The 16,057-nt window shown below is 39.6% G+C and overlaps 1 protein-coding gene across 1 annotated transcript in view; it reads left to right on the top strand.

Annotated features, from left to right (window-relative positions):
- HTRA1 (HtrA serine peptidase 1) overlaps window positions 1–16,057 on the top strand; it is a 45,897-nt gene that overhangs the window by 19,645 nt on the left and 10,195 nt on the right. Inside the window, exons 2-3 of the mRNA XM_034776997.1 lie at window positions 6,475–6,574; window positions 6,964–7,168. Coding sequence (XP_034632888.1) covers window positions 6,475–6,574; window positions 6,964–7,168 — 305 coding nt within the window. The remainder of the gene's footprint in view (window positions 1–6,474; window positions 6,575–6,963; window positions 7,169–16,057) is intronic.

Here is a 16,057-nt window from a genome sequence, read left to right as displayed (position 1 = left end):
GGACCCGCACCCCAGACCACCCCCCACTGAGCTCCCTGCACTCAAGCCCCCACTGTGATGAGCCCCCCCCGCACCACCCTGAGCTCCCACATCCAGACACTCATGCCACTGACCCCCAACTAGCTGCACCCAGACCCTCACCCCACCAAGCCTCACTCCTCAGCACCCAGACTTGCTGCTGAGACCCCCCACACCCAGACCCCTCCGCTGAGACTCAACCACCTTCACCTGGAAGCCCCTGCAGAGTCCCATTGCCCCTGCCCCTGGACCCTCCCAACGAGCCTCTGCACGTCCAGATTCCTTCACACCTAGATCCCCCCACTGAGCTGCCTGCACCCAGATTGTCCTACACAGAACCCTCTGACCCTCACACTGATCCCCTTCACGCTTGTATCTTGCCTGGTTGAGCCTGCCTGCCCCACATCTGGTGTGCCTGGTGCAGAGGATTGTTTCTTGGGCAGGCCCAGGCCTTGTGCTGTGTCAGGATCGGGTCAGTCCATGTCTCGGCTCCAGAGTGGTCTCCCACCTCCATGCAGCCAGTGTTCTGTGCTCCCCACTGCCATGCCAGAGCCTCTGCATTTATTTATTGACAAATAAAACATGCAGAATATTGTGCCCATAATTTTTAATTTTTTGGTGCAGAGTGCTCTTTGGTGTAAATAATTGCAAAGTTTTGAATCAGGCTTGTAGCAGTGATAGAATAAACTGCTGGCTGGTTAAGTCTCTGGTTGCTTCCAAATCATTGGAAGATCCTCAGTCCTTTGGTTAGAATGCTCCCATTAGTATAAGTTCATAGTCCAGAGGTTTGAGCAGGAAAGAGGCCAAATGGAGATGTTTCTAGGGCCTTTTATAGCTTCTGCCAGTTGAAGAGAAACCCACTGTTCTTACTGTGAAAAATTACAGCAAGCAAGATGGTGTTTGGAGTCACATGTCCGTGCATACTTAGTCATAGTAGAGGCCCATGGCCAGCTCCAGGGTACTGGCCGCCCCAAGCAGCCCCAAAAAAAAAAAAAAAAGGCAGCGATCGCGATCTGTGGCAGAAGGTCCTTCACTCCAAGCCGGAGTGAAGGACTGTCTGCCGAATTGCCGCCGAATAGCTGGACGTGCCGCCCCTCTCCGGAGTGGCCGCCCCAAGCACCTGCTTGACAAGCTGGTGCCTGGAGCTGGTCCTGTAGAGGCCATCACAGGAAAGTCCATTAAGGGTAGATAGGCATCTCCCTTGATCCATTATGAGTTAAGTGTTCCTTGATGAGCCATTTAACTTGAATAGTCCCTTCAAGTTGTGCAGGCTAAATAGGCTAAATACCTTGTGGGCGTTACCACAGGAGCCAACATATTTGAAATACAGGTATAGACCCAATGCTTATAACTTCAAATACAAAAATGATACATGCATACAAATAGCATAATCATATTCAGCAAATCATAACCTTTCCATAGACACCTTACTTGACATATTTTGTACAAGATTTGTTGTAATTATATAGCAGTGGTAGGTACAATGATGATCTATGTGGTCATATTTTAATCAGACAATGTCACAGTAGGAACATAGAAAATAGAGCTGGTGAAGACTTGTTGGATCATACAGTAACTCCTGCAAATATGTGATATACTCACCAAAAGACCATTAGCATTCGATATATAAAGGGGAGAATATACCCCTTTTAATGGTCCACTTTTTCTGATATATTTGTAATTTTTCTTTCAGTGTAAGCAAAAATAGCTCAATTGTCTCTCTTCTAATATTACTGTTACTTTCACTGTTCAAACTGTTTTTCTAACTGGGTACCAAGTCACATTGTTAAGAATCGATCAGCATTCATCAATGAAATCTTTCACTGGATAGCACTCTGATTTTTGTTTACGTATTTAAAAACAAAACAAAACAGATACGTCTTCCATTCCATTTTTAAACCATCGTTGCAAAACCATATTATACAACACAAGAATTTCTAATACATAAGAAGGGAAAAGGAGGGGTCTGAAGTATTTAGGTCACCATGCCATGACTCAGTCTTTATTACCTAATGTTTTCAGACACAATATGAATTTAATTTTGGCCTTTCGGTTACGTGTGCAGTTTAACTATAGACTGCACAATCGGCCAAATTTTAGACCGTGACAGTCTTAGCTCTAAAATTCCTTGAAATTGTAGATTCAAATGTAAAGTCAAGACGGCTCATCAGATTTGATTTTTAATATCCTTACCATGTATGCATTTGTTATAATGAAAAAAGATTGAAAACAATTCAGTAATGCTACGTATTGTCTGTGCAGTTCCCATTTCTAACAATGGGAGTTTTAAATATGTCTCAGTGACAGGATATATAGCCCTAAGTGCCTACAACATTGTTATTAATAGCCAGTTATTGTATAAGTGGTGTACAAAAAGTGAACTGATTTGAGTGGCAGTGTCATGGCTTTTTTTTTAGCCAAACAAAATACTCATCCAAGCTGACAATCTGTCAAGCTTCTGTATAGTTTGAATGAATACTTCCAAACTATAATTCTTATTTTGGAAGCTGGGTGAATAACTTGGTAATACAACTGGTCAGCAGAGCTTTACAGATGATGGTGCTGTGGTTCAGTGGACAATGAATTTATCCAATAAGCTATACATAACTCATTTTGATGAGACATTAGTCAGCCATCCTTTATGTCCTGTTCTGATGACGGCCTAAACTGAAGATCAAGAGCCTGCTGCACTTTGAGGAAGAGATTAGGTGGTGATAACTCTGGTATCTTAGCCAACCTTCTCTTTGTAATACAGATTCTTATGTCCAAACTGAGAATTGTCACTATAGTTCAGTACGTAATTACTGCTGTTTGCAAATGTCCAGTGAACAAATTGTTATATAAAGCACTTTGGAAGTTTCAAATATTATGATGATGTGGAGAAGCGAGGAACATATGAGAAATTAAGGATGAGGGATGCAGCGCAGACTAGCTGGTATAGTGTCTTGTCTGTAAAAGCCCGCCTGGAATCTTGGGTGCCTATTCGTGTTGCTAATCTGTGCCAGAGTCCAATGCTGCTGTAGCTTCACTGCTATGTTAGCCATGTTAGTTAGATTAAAGCTAGCATGGGCATTCCCACCTGAGCTGCCATCACACCTCCGGTTGCAGTATAAGACATAACCTAAAACTCACCAGGCTTTCCGGGGCTTTCCTTTATTCTTTAAGAACAACCTGAGCCTGAGATTCCCCCCTTGAACTGAGTGCTTCTAGGTTTTATTTTGTCTCTGCAATGCTTCGCTCTCTTGCCTTAGAAATCATCTACTTTTTGTTCTTCTGAATTGTAACTAATGACACCCCTCCAAGTATGGTGCTGGGGTGAGTCATCATAATAGTCCTGCATCTCTCACCAGGGTCCTAGAGTCTGATATGCTATCACAGATACCTATAGTATTATAAAACCACATTTTATTCTCATCTATTTGACAGATCAAAGGATTACAACATGAAGGAAATTTGACTGGAAACTTACATATTTTAAAAAAAAACAGGAGTACTTGTGGCACCTTACAGACTAACAAATTTATTTGAGCATAAACTTTCGTGGGCTACAGCCCGCTTCTTCAGATGTAGCCCACGAAAGCTTATGTTCAAATAAATTTGTTAGTCTGTAAGGTGCCACAAGTACTCCTGTTCTTTTTGCGAATACAGACTAACACGGCTGCTACACTGAAATCTTATATATTTATAAATTTATGTGCGTAAAAAAAAGTTTGAAATTAACATGCTTAATTCTATTAGGGCAAAAATCTCACACATATGGACAAAACCCAAATAATTAAGCTTTGTGTGGTTCCTGTAAGAAGGAGGGGATCCCTGTCACACAGGCAGAGCCTAAGGCATTTCAGTAGTCCCACCACAGTCACTACTTCAGACTGTGTGATGTATTTCTGACCTTTAAACAGTTTTGGGGAAATTGGTCAGAACAACCAAAAAATTGTTTATGGAACCTTGCACTGCATTTACAGGGAACGCTCTTTTTTCAGTGCAGAAATATTATTGATGACTTATGTAAAACAGACATGGTAAAAATACTTTAAACACTTACAGTAAGGACAAAGGGGAAGGGGAAATACTACATTATAGGATTATAAGAGTCTCTTACTTTTTCTGTTTTACAATTTCGTTTTTGTGCTTTTATAATGTGAGATCAGTGTATGAGATCAAAACAATCACATTGATGAAAACAAAGCAATTGTATTTGCCTGTAGGCACATGCAGAGAACACATGTGTTGTTCCCAACACTCCCGTACCAAGAAACAAGGCTGTGTCCTATAACTGTAACAAGATGTGATTAAGAGACGGAGGTTAAAACACAAGGAAAGAGGAGTCCTTGTGGCACCTTAGAAGCTAACAAATTTATTTGAGCATAAGCTTTCGTGAGTTAAAACCCACTTCATCGGATGCATGCAGTGGAAAATACAGTAGGAAGATATAGATACACAGAGGACATGATAAAATGGGTGTTACCATCATGTCCTCTGTGTATCTATATCTTCCTACTGTATTTTTAACTGCATGCATCCGATGAAGTGGGTTTTAACTCACGAAAGCTTATGCTCAAATAAATTTGTTAGCTTCTAAGGTGCCACAAGGACTCCTCGTTCTTTTTGCTGATGCAGACTAACAGAGCTACCGTTCTGAAACCTGAGATTAAAACAGTGGTGGCTAAGCTCTTACCACATGGGGCACAAAGGGCCTCTAAAGATGCAGAGAGGCACCTACTAGGACTGTCAAAAGTGCCTTGGTACCAACTCCCATTGGAACCAATGGAAGTTAGACCCCCCTAGGTTCTTTTGAAAATCTTGCTAGAGGCTACATTCACAAGGGGAACTTAGGCACAAAGTGGCGGTTAGGCTCGGAAGTCTAGCGTTTAGATGCCAGTGGCATTCATAAAAGTATTACTCAGCTCTTGTCTAACCCTGTAGGTGCCTACTGTCCCCCAGGCACCTATGTTTCTGTTGGGGGAATGCGCACAGTCCTGATAGCCTCAGCAGCTCGGCACCTAACTTGTACCAAGCCTTGGGAAGATTCACAAATTAGGAGGTCCCCTGCCTATCTCACCTCTAGCTCCTGATCTTATAAGTGTGCTTTGAGCATGCCTATCCCACACAAAGGACAGCCAGCAGGAGTAAGTGTGATGGTGCTGCACACGGCTCCCCAAATTACCAGTGCTTACGGCAGTCTCGTGGGAGACCTGTGTTCAAATCTGTCCTCTGCCTGATTCAGAGCAGAGATTTGAACCCAGCTTTTACACCTAAAAGGAAAGTGCTGTAAACGCTGGGTGATAGGGTATTCTGGGATGGATCTTTCTGTCTCTCCTGTTGAAGCCATTCCACTTTATATGAAATACTTTAGTCACTGGGCCAGAGAGAAAGTGATAATGACTCTAACCTGGTGGTTAGGGCACACACCTAAGATGTGGGAGACCCAAGTTCATGTCCTGCTCCAATGACTAATTATTAAAAATAGACCCACTTCAGCAGGAGCGATTGATAGATTGCCATACCAGAAAATCCCATACCTCAGTGACTGGGGTGCCCTTCTGCAATGTGGGAGACCCGAGTTGAAATCCTTTCTCCACATCAGGCAGATGGGGGAATTGGGTCCCTAACATCCCAGGTGAATGCTGTGTACTAAAAGTTACAAGGAGGGGGCATCACCCCAGCCACTTCCTCTGGCCATTTTGTGAATCGAGCACTTTAAAAATACCAGATAGAAAATGTTTCAGATCAAATGACCTGTTTCATTCAACCCAACATGGATTTTTCAATTCACTGGAGGTTTTTTTTTTTTTTTTGTAGTTTTCAGATTCAGTTCAACCCAAACCATTTTATTTTTAATTTTTTTAATTTTTGGAACTGTCAGTGAACCAAAAAGTCAGTTATACTCCCAGCTCTACAGGCAGTGCGGTTACAGCCGAGTCCTGTATGAAGGGGTCCAGAGGGTAGAGGCTAAATTAGGTAATCTCAAATCTCAGTTAATATTATTTGTATTACAGCAGCCTCAACTGAGATTGGTCTCTGTTGCGCTGAATAGAACAGAGAAGGGTGAGAGGGGAAATGGAGGCACATAAATATGAACTGACTTGCCTACAGAGACCCAGAAGGTCAGTGGCAGAAGTGGGACTAGACCAAGTCTCCTGACTTCCAGCCTAGTACTCTGTCCAACAGCTCTCTCCCCCTCTAGAGCAAGTACATTGGATATAGAAAGAGGTTCCATATCCATTCAGAATTTTCCATAGACCCCTTTGGCCTATGAACCGGCTATGTTGCCAGTAAAACTTTTCCCGAAAGATAGGGGAATGGTTTAGGGCGGGGATCAGACTCAAAATTACAAGGCTGTATGGTTCCTCTTAAAAAGTAATCTCTACCTAGTGTTTTTTAAGGCAAGTGTTTTGCAACGATTCTTCTTCTGCCATTTGAAGACTAACATGTGTTTTCTATGTCCATTCTCAGGCCAGGAAGATCCTAACAGCCTACGGCACAAATACAACTTTATTGCAGATGTGGTGGAGAAGATAGCCCCGGCAGTGGTTCATATTGAATTGTTTCGCAAGTAAACAAGATACACAGTTTTGATTTATATTTCTGTAGCTCACAAGGATTAAACTTGCCAGAATCAGTTAATATACGGATATATGGATATAAAATAATGACACTGTTTTCAAGATAATATTTATTCAAGATAATAAATATGTGTCACACTTAAGCAACATAGTATGTTTCACTTTTTAAAAATTTTGGCACAAATTTTGAAGTTATTAGATTAATGCATGTCCAATTAAATGTTAATGGATATACTTAATAAATGATACTACATTTTCTAAAATATTTTTAAAAGTGCCAAATACTTGTTGGAACGAAACAATAATCCCAAATGATTTGTCATCTCTGAACAACCTGAATTTTCTTCAAACTTAAATGTTTATTTCCCATATTTTCTAGGCTTCCTTTTACAAAGAGGGAGGTTCCTGTTGCTAGTGGTTCAGGCTTCATTGTCTCAGAAGATGGACTAATAGTAACAAATGCCCATGTAGTTACCAATAAACATAGGGTAAAAGTGGAGCTGAAGAATGGTGCAACATACGAAGCCAAAATTAAAGATGTTGATGAAAAAGCAGATATTGCACTAATTAAAATAGACACTCAGGTGAGTCAAGGCATTGTAAATTTCTCTTGCTAAATTATATTATTTCTAAAAGCTATTGTTAATTGTAATGTTTACAGAAAATACAGCATAATGGCATGGACCATAATGTATCTGTGTGATCTGACAAGATGAATAGATTTTTAAAAGCTATGTCGCAATGAATATTGGTAGTTACATTTTTCTGTACAAAAAATCTGTACATTATAAAAGCCAGGGTATTTGCAGCATCCATGGGTCTCCCAAAAAGAAAAGTATAGTTTACTAAATGGTTAACATATACCCAGGCTAGTGTAATCATTAGAGCCATGAGAGGAAGTTTTGTCTTATGGCTGGTACAGGGATATAGCAGTACGTACCTCTTGAAGATATTGTGAAATTGTCAATTAGTGTTTATAAAACATGTTGACATCCTCAGATGGAACGTGCTGTATTAACACCAAATGTTAAAATGGACAATATTTATACTTGGTACCATGTTTTATAAAATTTTGCTTAAAAAATACCCAGATCAGAAGCATTCTTTGGGAAGAATACTGAGTCACTCTTCCATTGAATGTGGACTTGTGAATAAAGCAAAGGCTTAATTATAAACACTATTCCTCTTCTCTGCAAAAATGATACATTTTGTTTGAATTTAATTGTATAATTTAAATGTTGCTGGATTCAGGTTGCTTGAGATGCTTATCATACTGTTTACTTATTTGGGCTTCCTATTTAAATGAACTTCATACATCCAGTGTAAGAAAGCAAACCATATTTAGGAAGAATATTAACATAAATACAGCAGGCAAGTAGGCATCATCTGAAACACTAAAAAAATGTGTAGCTCCTCCAGTGTGTTTAGTTCTAATCTATTCCCCATCAAGGTCAGAGGATTTCAGTTCAGAGTTAATTACAAAATCAGACATCAGTCAACTTGGAACTCTTGTCTAATTCATCCTATGAAAAGATACAACATGCTTTCCCTACCTATAACATTTAAAGGTTCCTTTTGCTCTTACCAGCAGCATGCCTGCAAAATCTTTACTGTATCCCAAACATTCTTTCCTGTGTCTTTCTGACTCTCACTGGAACAAATGACTATGTAACACAAATACATTTTCACTCCATCCTTGGCAGGTACGTTTGGTTTCATCTTCATTTGCGTATCAACCAACTTACTCTGAGAAATCTTAAATTCTTCTTTGTACATTAATGGATTAAGATAAGCAAATGCAAACCTGTTCTTTGAAAAGAGTGACAGGGCAATGGGAAGGAGCCAAGGGGATACCATGGGTGAGAACAGACACTGTCCAGTCGAGTGGGATGGGAGGAGGAGAAGATAGCAAGAAACAGGAAGTGAGAAAAGAGGAAGTGTGAGAGAATAGAATGATAATGTAATGGAAAGGCAGGACATAAGCTATAAAATGGTGGGAAAGGTGGCAGGGTAGGAGTAAGAGAAGGAAAAGAGGATGGTGAGAAAAAGGTGTAGAGAAGATGATGAGGTAGGTGAAAGTCAGCACAGTGTAGAAGAGGAAGAAGAAAGGAAAGAGAAGACAATGGAGAGCAGTGACAAGGTGTAAGGTGGGGGCAGACTGAGTTTTCTACATCAGGATCTTTCCACTGACACGACCACCCACACACAATTGATAGGACTCCTGGATTTCATTAGAACTTGCACGGAGTGAGATTAGAGTAGTTTTAGAAAAGAAAAATGCTCAGCTCTGCAGAGCCACACACGCTAAAACATTGTAAAGACTTGCTCTGCAGAACAGTTTGGTGGTGGTCCATGGAGATCTAGCTGGCTGGCTGTTCTTATTTCCAGCTGCTTCTACAACTCCCTAGGGTGGTAGGCTGCCTAGGAAGGAAGAGCCTAGAGGCTGTAGAAGCAGCTGGAAACAAGAAGAGTGGGAGGCAGTCTCACTGCCTGTACTACTGCTACAAAAGAACATGAGTTTATGGTCCCTTGGAGTAGATAAATAAGGAAATGGCAGATGAGCATATGTGCTAGCTAAGTGCCTGGGTTTCTTTGGGGTTTATACATTGTTTTTGGAAAGAGAAAAAAGATATGCATTATGTACAGTATGCTCCTAAAATATAAAGCACAATAATTCTAGTTATATACAGCGGAAGTTAACGTGTTTGCATATCCTGACAGTCATTCGTGTTTTTTATTACACCTTAGTTACAATTCATAGCTAGTAGATTATTTCATCAGTTTCATTTTTTAAAAAAAGTTTGCACAATGTCCACAAACAGTTCATTTCGGTTTATTTTTTGCAGCTTTCTCCAGCAAATAATTGTTGATCAGCTGGTAATTTTCAATTTGCCATTCCATTTTCATGGTATGTTACACTGTCCAATGAGGGAACAGAAACAATACCATGTGACTTATGTAATTCATCTGTACATTGTGCATTTTGAATTTTATATTTGATTATAATATAAGGCACATGGTATTGTCTGTTTGGTGGTTAGATGACTTGTGTAGCTAACAGCGTACAGCACAGATAGTAACACTGACAATTTGCAATCTAATGTATATATTCTAATTTATAGGCTGGTTAGGGCAAGAACTTTCTGTGCTATGAGTTGTACAAACACATAGTAGAAGTGGGAACACAATCCCGACTGAGGCCACTGGGTGCTACTATTTGTAGTCCAAATAATAGTACATTTGTATTTAGTGAATATCAAGCTTAAAAATTCATTCTTCATGAGTGTTCATGCTAAGAAACTTGAATGATCATAGAATGTGAAAATGAAAAGGTCACAAATGCAGTCAACTCAAAATTTACTTTCAGTCTTAATATTCACTAAACACTTTCATTTCTGTACACAATTCTAGTGTTTATGTATCCTTTTGCATTTAAATGTCGCACAACCTTTAGATCCGTAAAAGCAGTTTAAAAATCTCAAAGTTACTTAGTCTAATGTATTCAGATTTTAACTGATTTCTTGGTTAAAGATTAACTGATGTGACATGAAAACACCCATCCAACAATTTAATTTTTAAGCCGGAGGTAACATTCCTACCTTTTAGATAGATCATTTGAAGACAACATCAAAGATGAAGAATAAATTGTGTTCTGCCCTAGCATGTTAAGGCAGGCTCTGAAAGGCACAAAAATGGGTCAGAAACAGATAGATCTGAAGTATGAGTCTACGTTACCAGTTGGTATTCCCCAAATAGTTAAGTTCTTGCAGCAGTGTGCATGCTGTTTTCCTTTAAATGATGCACTTCTGCCTGAAGACAGACTGCTTGAAGTAATATGGCTTTTTTGAGTGGGATGGGAAATTAAATAGGATATTAAGCTGTAGGCACCAGTAGAATGGAACTGGTTTCCACTGACTGACCCATTTTTCTACTGAAAAGAACTTGAAGTCAATGAGGAACAGAAATCTCTTTGGGGGTTTTCTTCTTCTGGCCATTAATTATGCTATGGTCTAGAAAAAAACTAACCTTTCATTAATAAGAATATCCATGGTCAAATACAGTTAAATTACTAAAGCATTAAAGAAAGGAACTTAAATCCGAGCCAACCCCAGAAAAGCCCCAAAACAATACTGTATATACTCATTCATAAGCCAAATATTTTTGGTAAAAAAGTGACACATTGAAGAGCGGGGGTCGGCTTATAAACGGGTCAACACCAGTATTTGATGATTTTAAACTCTATGGAATCATTGAATTGAATATCTAATACATTGTCGTTTTGTTTACTTGGAGCATCTGCAGGCATGGAGCTCCTTAGCTCCCTGTGGCTGCGGTTCGCCGTTCCCAGCCAATGGGCTCTGCAGGAAGTGGGAACAGTGAACCACAGCCACAGGGAGCTATGGGGCTCCATACCTGCAGGCGCTCCAAGTAAACAAAGCACCCCGGCCCATCAGCGCCTTACCCTAACGGGCCGGGAGCCAAAGTTTTCCAACCCCTGAAATATAGGGTTGGCTTATGAAAGTGTCATACAGTTTTTTTCTATTTTTACCTATCCATTTTGGGGGGTCATCTTATAAACGAATGGGCTAATGAATGAGTATATACAGTATATAATATTTGGGAAAATAATTCCAAACACATATACTCAACGGAAGAGCGAGATCTGGAAAGCAGTAATGCTGAAAAAGGTCTAAGAGTGGTAGCAGCCAGCTTACTTGATATGACCTTGTGATGTGATACGGGGGGGGAAAAAGGGGTGGGACCGGGAGGGGGGCAGCAGCGCTGCCTAGGCAGAAACCCTGTCTCAGACTGGAGAAGCAATAGTGTATTTTCTGTGGCACTGGTGAGACTGCAGCTCGAATGCAACATCTCAAAATTGTTGCCAAATTGGAGGGCATTCAGAGAACAGCAACAAAATGATTTATGAGCTAGACGGCTGACTTATGTGGCACGTTTTCAGACAAATATTTACGGTTTGGTTAAATGATTGCATATGGCTGCCTTCAAATATTTGGAAGTTGTAAATGCCAAGGAAGGAGAAGTTTTTAGGGTGGTCTAATGGGTAGTAACTGGGACTAGCATAGCACAGGAAAAGTAAGGTTGCATAAGAAGTCGAGTTTTCTACTGACAAGGTTGGTTAGATTGTCTTCCCCAGCAAAACCAAACTGGGCAAAGCACTTGGGATTGTCGGCCTAATCCTGTGCTCAGTCAATGCGGGCATGAAGGCCAAAAGCAGTGGAAAGAAAATCACTTTTGCTGCTCCGTGTCAAAACAGGCGAGCTCCTGAAGACTGCATGCCCTAGAAGTGAACTCGGTGGCAGGTTTCTCAGTTCACTACACAAGGGAGCAATGTGGGTGGGCAGTGGATGTACACTCTGGGAGCCAACCCTCCCACGTAGGAACTCAACACTGGGCCACTTACACCATCCTCTGTAATTGCAGCTATGACATGGCTACATGGGCTCACTGTTCTCGTTCCTCAGCATCATCCCAGTCATTTGGGCTTTACTTTGTTGGCAAGATATGGCTCATAAACTAGGGAGCACTGCTGCATTGGCCGCAGGAAATGGGTAGATTACATTAAAGGTCTTACATCTGTATTTTCTTTCATAAACTTCCTTCAAACCTACTCATTAGGCACTTTAAAATAAATAAGAACTTTTGCCCCATTTCTCTCTCTCCTTTTTGCTTGCCTTTCAGTGAGATTTCACTTGGAGCACCACAGTTGGTGTCAGTGGAAAGAGGGGATTTGGCTTTCTCTGTGTGCACAAGGAGGAAGCAGTGTGTGGAGGAAGCAGAAAAGCAACTTTTTTTCTGTTTATGCATAAATATTTTAATAGCCAGCATCTTTGAAAACAAACTAGTTGAGCTTCCGATGTAAGCGACTTTTAAAAACACATGTGGAATCAATGCTTATTTTACTTTGAAATACATAACTGAATACTATAAAGCTTCTTTGCAGGAGTCTACCACTAGAAAACCCTAATGGTAATTCTGGGAGATCTTAAATGACACACACAAATGAAAGATGTCGGGGGGGGGGGGAGGAACAAAGGCAATCCATGAAGTGCTTTCAGGTGGCAGTGCTGGTGATTTATTGTTTTTAGATTGCAATAATACCCACCACATGCTAGGCTTTATCAAACAGAGGAAGACCGTTTTCCTGCAATATTTGTATGAGAATCCAGGAGTATGTTCACTGGGGATGAATCTGGGGACCTGTCTTTTGTCAGTTCCTTTGTCAGTAGAAATTAGGTGTGTGGTTTTGGTTTTTGTTTTAAATATATTGAATGCAAAGTGAAAGATTTGTAGGAAAATAGAACCATGTAGCATGGGCTACTTTCTTTCTAAGACCCACTGTTTGCTAAAACAGCAAAGCAAGATGCTTCCAATTACAGGTTCAAAAAAAGAACATAAAGTATATTAAGCTGTCTCTTAGAGAGACCAATAAGTAATTCCAATGGACTGTATGTTTCACAGTTCTTGTAACACCTTTCTTTAAAAGGAAATAAGTGAAATACAAGTACAAATTTCTTCAAATCAGAGTGTTTCTCTCCCCCCCCATATTTAATTTCTGCCTTATCAAGTTCCCCCTTGCCTTACTACTTTCCACCTTTCTTCACTTCCTTTTTCTCCTTCCCGATCTTAAGACTTGAACTTTCCTTTTCACCTTTTTCTTGTTTTATTATCAACATAATCATTTGTTTGGATGCTGAGCCTGCAGTTATCCTAGCACAGAGGATTAGTATACTGGATGCAGTTATTCTCCTGTTTCAGTATTGTTTCCATTATATGTTTTAGGGTTAACGTTTATATTTTGTTAGATGACATAAAATCCCAATGACATCATGAAATATTATTTTTCTCCTTTGTGCAAGCTCATCAGATTTTTATCTGATGGAATTTTTTTTAAAATATGTGAAAATGCTACAAGCTGTGAAACTATCCAAACTTGGAAGCATTTTGTTTTCTTTGGCATTTTGTGAAGGAATTAATAGATTGTAAAGGACATTTCTTGTTTTAATATGGTAAGGCCTGTATGTATTTTGGTGTAATTTAGTCTGCAAGTTTAATTGAATTCCATATTTATAATAGAAAGGCAGTTCCCAAGACTTTCAGAGTTATATAATTTGCAAAAGTTGAAATGACAGCTGAATTTGTAGATGCAAATATACGAGCATCTACTTCTTTTCCACTTAAAAACAAATTAAGGGACTATATGTCACATTTCAGCATAAATCAGAATGTTGTCCCGTCTTCAGTGATTTATGGAGCTCCAAAACCACTGTGTGCAGATTCATCACATTCCTTCCGTAAATTTAGCAGATTATAGAACAAAAAGAGATGGAAGTCAACACGCTTTTCCCCACACAGATGCATTAACATGTCTTAAGGTTTAAGTTCCAACTGAAATATGTTTCTGATTGAACTGTTATCTCTTATGTTTTTAACCCCAGTGTACTAACCAAATTCTGATTATGGTTATTACAGTCTGCTTGTCTAGATTTCCTTCCCTTAATTTCAGGGTGTGATCCTTAGCTGGTATAATTTGGCAAAACTCCATTGACTTCAGTTGGTGTGGCTCCATTGTCAATTTACACCAGCTGACGATCTGGCTGTCAGTAGGGTACAGAGTTTGTCATCCTTATGATAAAGTTGCCATTGGGTAGTGTTACTGTGCATAGCTGAACAGCTGCTGAAATCCACTGAAGAGAGAGAGTTGCATTTCAGTGGTGGGTGAAAGGATTCATTGGTGAATGAAAGTAGTGGGATATAAACTCAGTCCTGTAAAGCCAGTGTGGAACTCACATTATACTCAGTGGGAGTTCTGTGCGTCACGAGTTTGTAGGGTTGAACCCATAGCCTGTAAAATGTGCAAAGTAGTGGGATGAAAAGTGCTAAGATATTATTGTTAACTGATGGTTTATCCTATGAGAAAGTGTAATCGTGCATTATGGGTTTACGTGGTTAGCCATACGTTAGTTTGCAGACAGTATACTCGCATGTTTATATTGTTGTGTTAACACAGTGTTGCTCGAGGTCACACAGTGAGTCACTGGCAGAGGTGGAATTAGAACTGCAGTGTTTGCCTTTCAGCTGTGTGCTTTATTCACTGCATTATGTTGCAAGGCAGATGAGTTAGCCCAGGATTTTATTAATCATCATGGCATATCTGTAGTTAATTTGAAGTGATTACCTCCGATAGAGTGTTTTGTTACAGTAAGCCGATCTACAACCAGCCGGTGTTAGGTAAAATGAAAAATGAATCAATTTATTAATTGTTTTATGAGGCCCGTAGACACAAGTGCTTAAGCTTTAATTACTAAGTGTTGTTTTCATACTCCAGCCATCATGAGAAATGCTTGTTAACTGGAGCTGGTGGAGGGCACCTTTTATAGTTTTGTTTCAGCTACTGAATTATAAGTTTCCTTGTATTTTATAAGACTCTTGCAGGCTGGAACAAAATACTTTATGTGGACCAGGTGTGCTGTACACATCTTATTATTCATTTCTAACTAGATCTAGTAATTTTAATCACATTTTTCCCTAGTTCCAGCGGATAATTTTTACCACTTGGATTAAATTTGTGTTTGTTTTCAAGAAGTGAAATACTGCTAGTTGTAACTGTGGCTGCTATTTTTTTTAAGATTTTTTTTTTTTTTAATTTATTTTTTTAAATCCCCAGGAACGTAAAGATGACATACCACAGGTAGCATACAAAATCGATTGACTATAATGCGTGCATTTACATGTACTGACATTTAACAATTACTATCTCATTGTTTTAATAAATTAACATTTGCATAATACTGCAGATGTCCGTGACACTATACCGAGAAATTAAAGATAAGGAGTAACATTCTGAAAAGTATCACTGATTTTCAGTGATCTGAAAGTCTTGGGCTCCTAAGCCATTTAGGGCCTTTTGAAAGCTTTACCTAGGATTCATTGCAGTCTTGGGTCCTTGCAATGAGCTCTGCATGGATGGCCCCCTACATCCACAGAGCCTCATTAAGGGTAAAAATTAACTATGGAAGCAGATGGAACTTCAGTAATTTTGACAAATAATAATAATGAATCAAATTTGTAGTTACAGACCATTAGCTCAAAATGCTTTCTCTTCAAGTACACAGCAGTCTCTTCTACAAACACCCCCCTATATAGGGAACACATGCTTTTCAAAACCATGTTTCATAATGTGTGCAGAGGGAAACAATTTTTTGAGTTTGTTTTTTTGTTCTAAGCCAATGAAAGGTTAGTCTAACTCGTTCCAGAAGGCCCGTTGAATCACACAGATGATTCACAGCCAATCTGTACAGTGTTAGACTTTGAACTGAAGTTTAACTAATATGGGCCCAGGCTTGAAAACTCAGCACAATTAAAAATAATTGCACTAGTCAGTGATTCCTTATAATGTATTTTCTTTCTACTGCCAAATTTAACTTTGGCTACAAAAATGTTTATACAGGAAT

This window comes from Trachemys scripta, chromosome 7 (assembly GCF_013100865.1).
Source record: "Trachemys scripta elegans isolate TJP31775 chromosome 7, CAS_Tse_1.0, whole genome shotgun sequence".
Taxonomy (NCBI): domain Eukaryota; kingdom Metazoa; phylum Chordata; order Testudines; family Emydidae; genus Trachemys; species Trachemys scripta.
The sequence above is the reverse complement of the archived record's forward strand: the minus strand, read 5'-3'. Positions and strand labels throughout refer to the sequence as shown.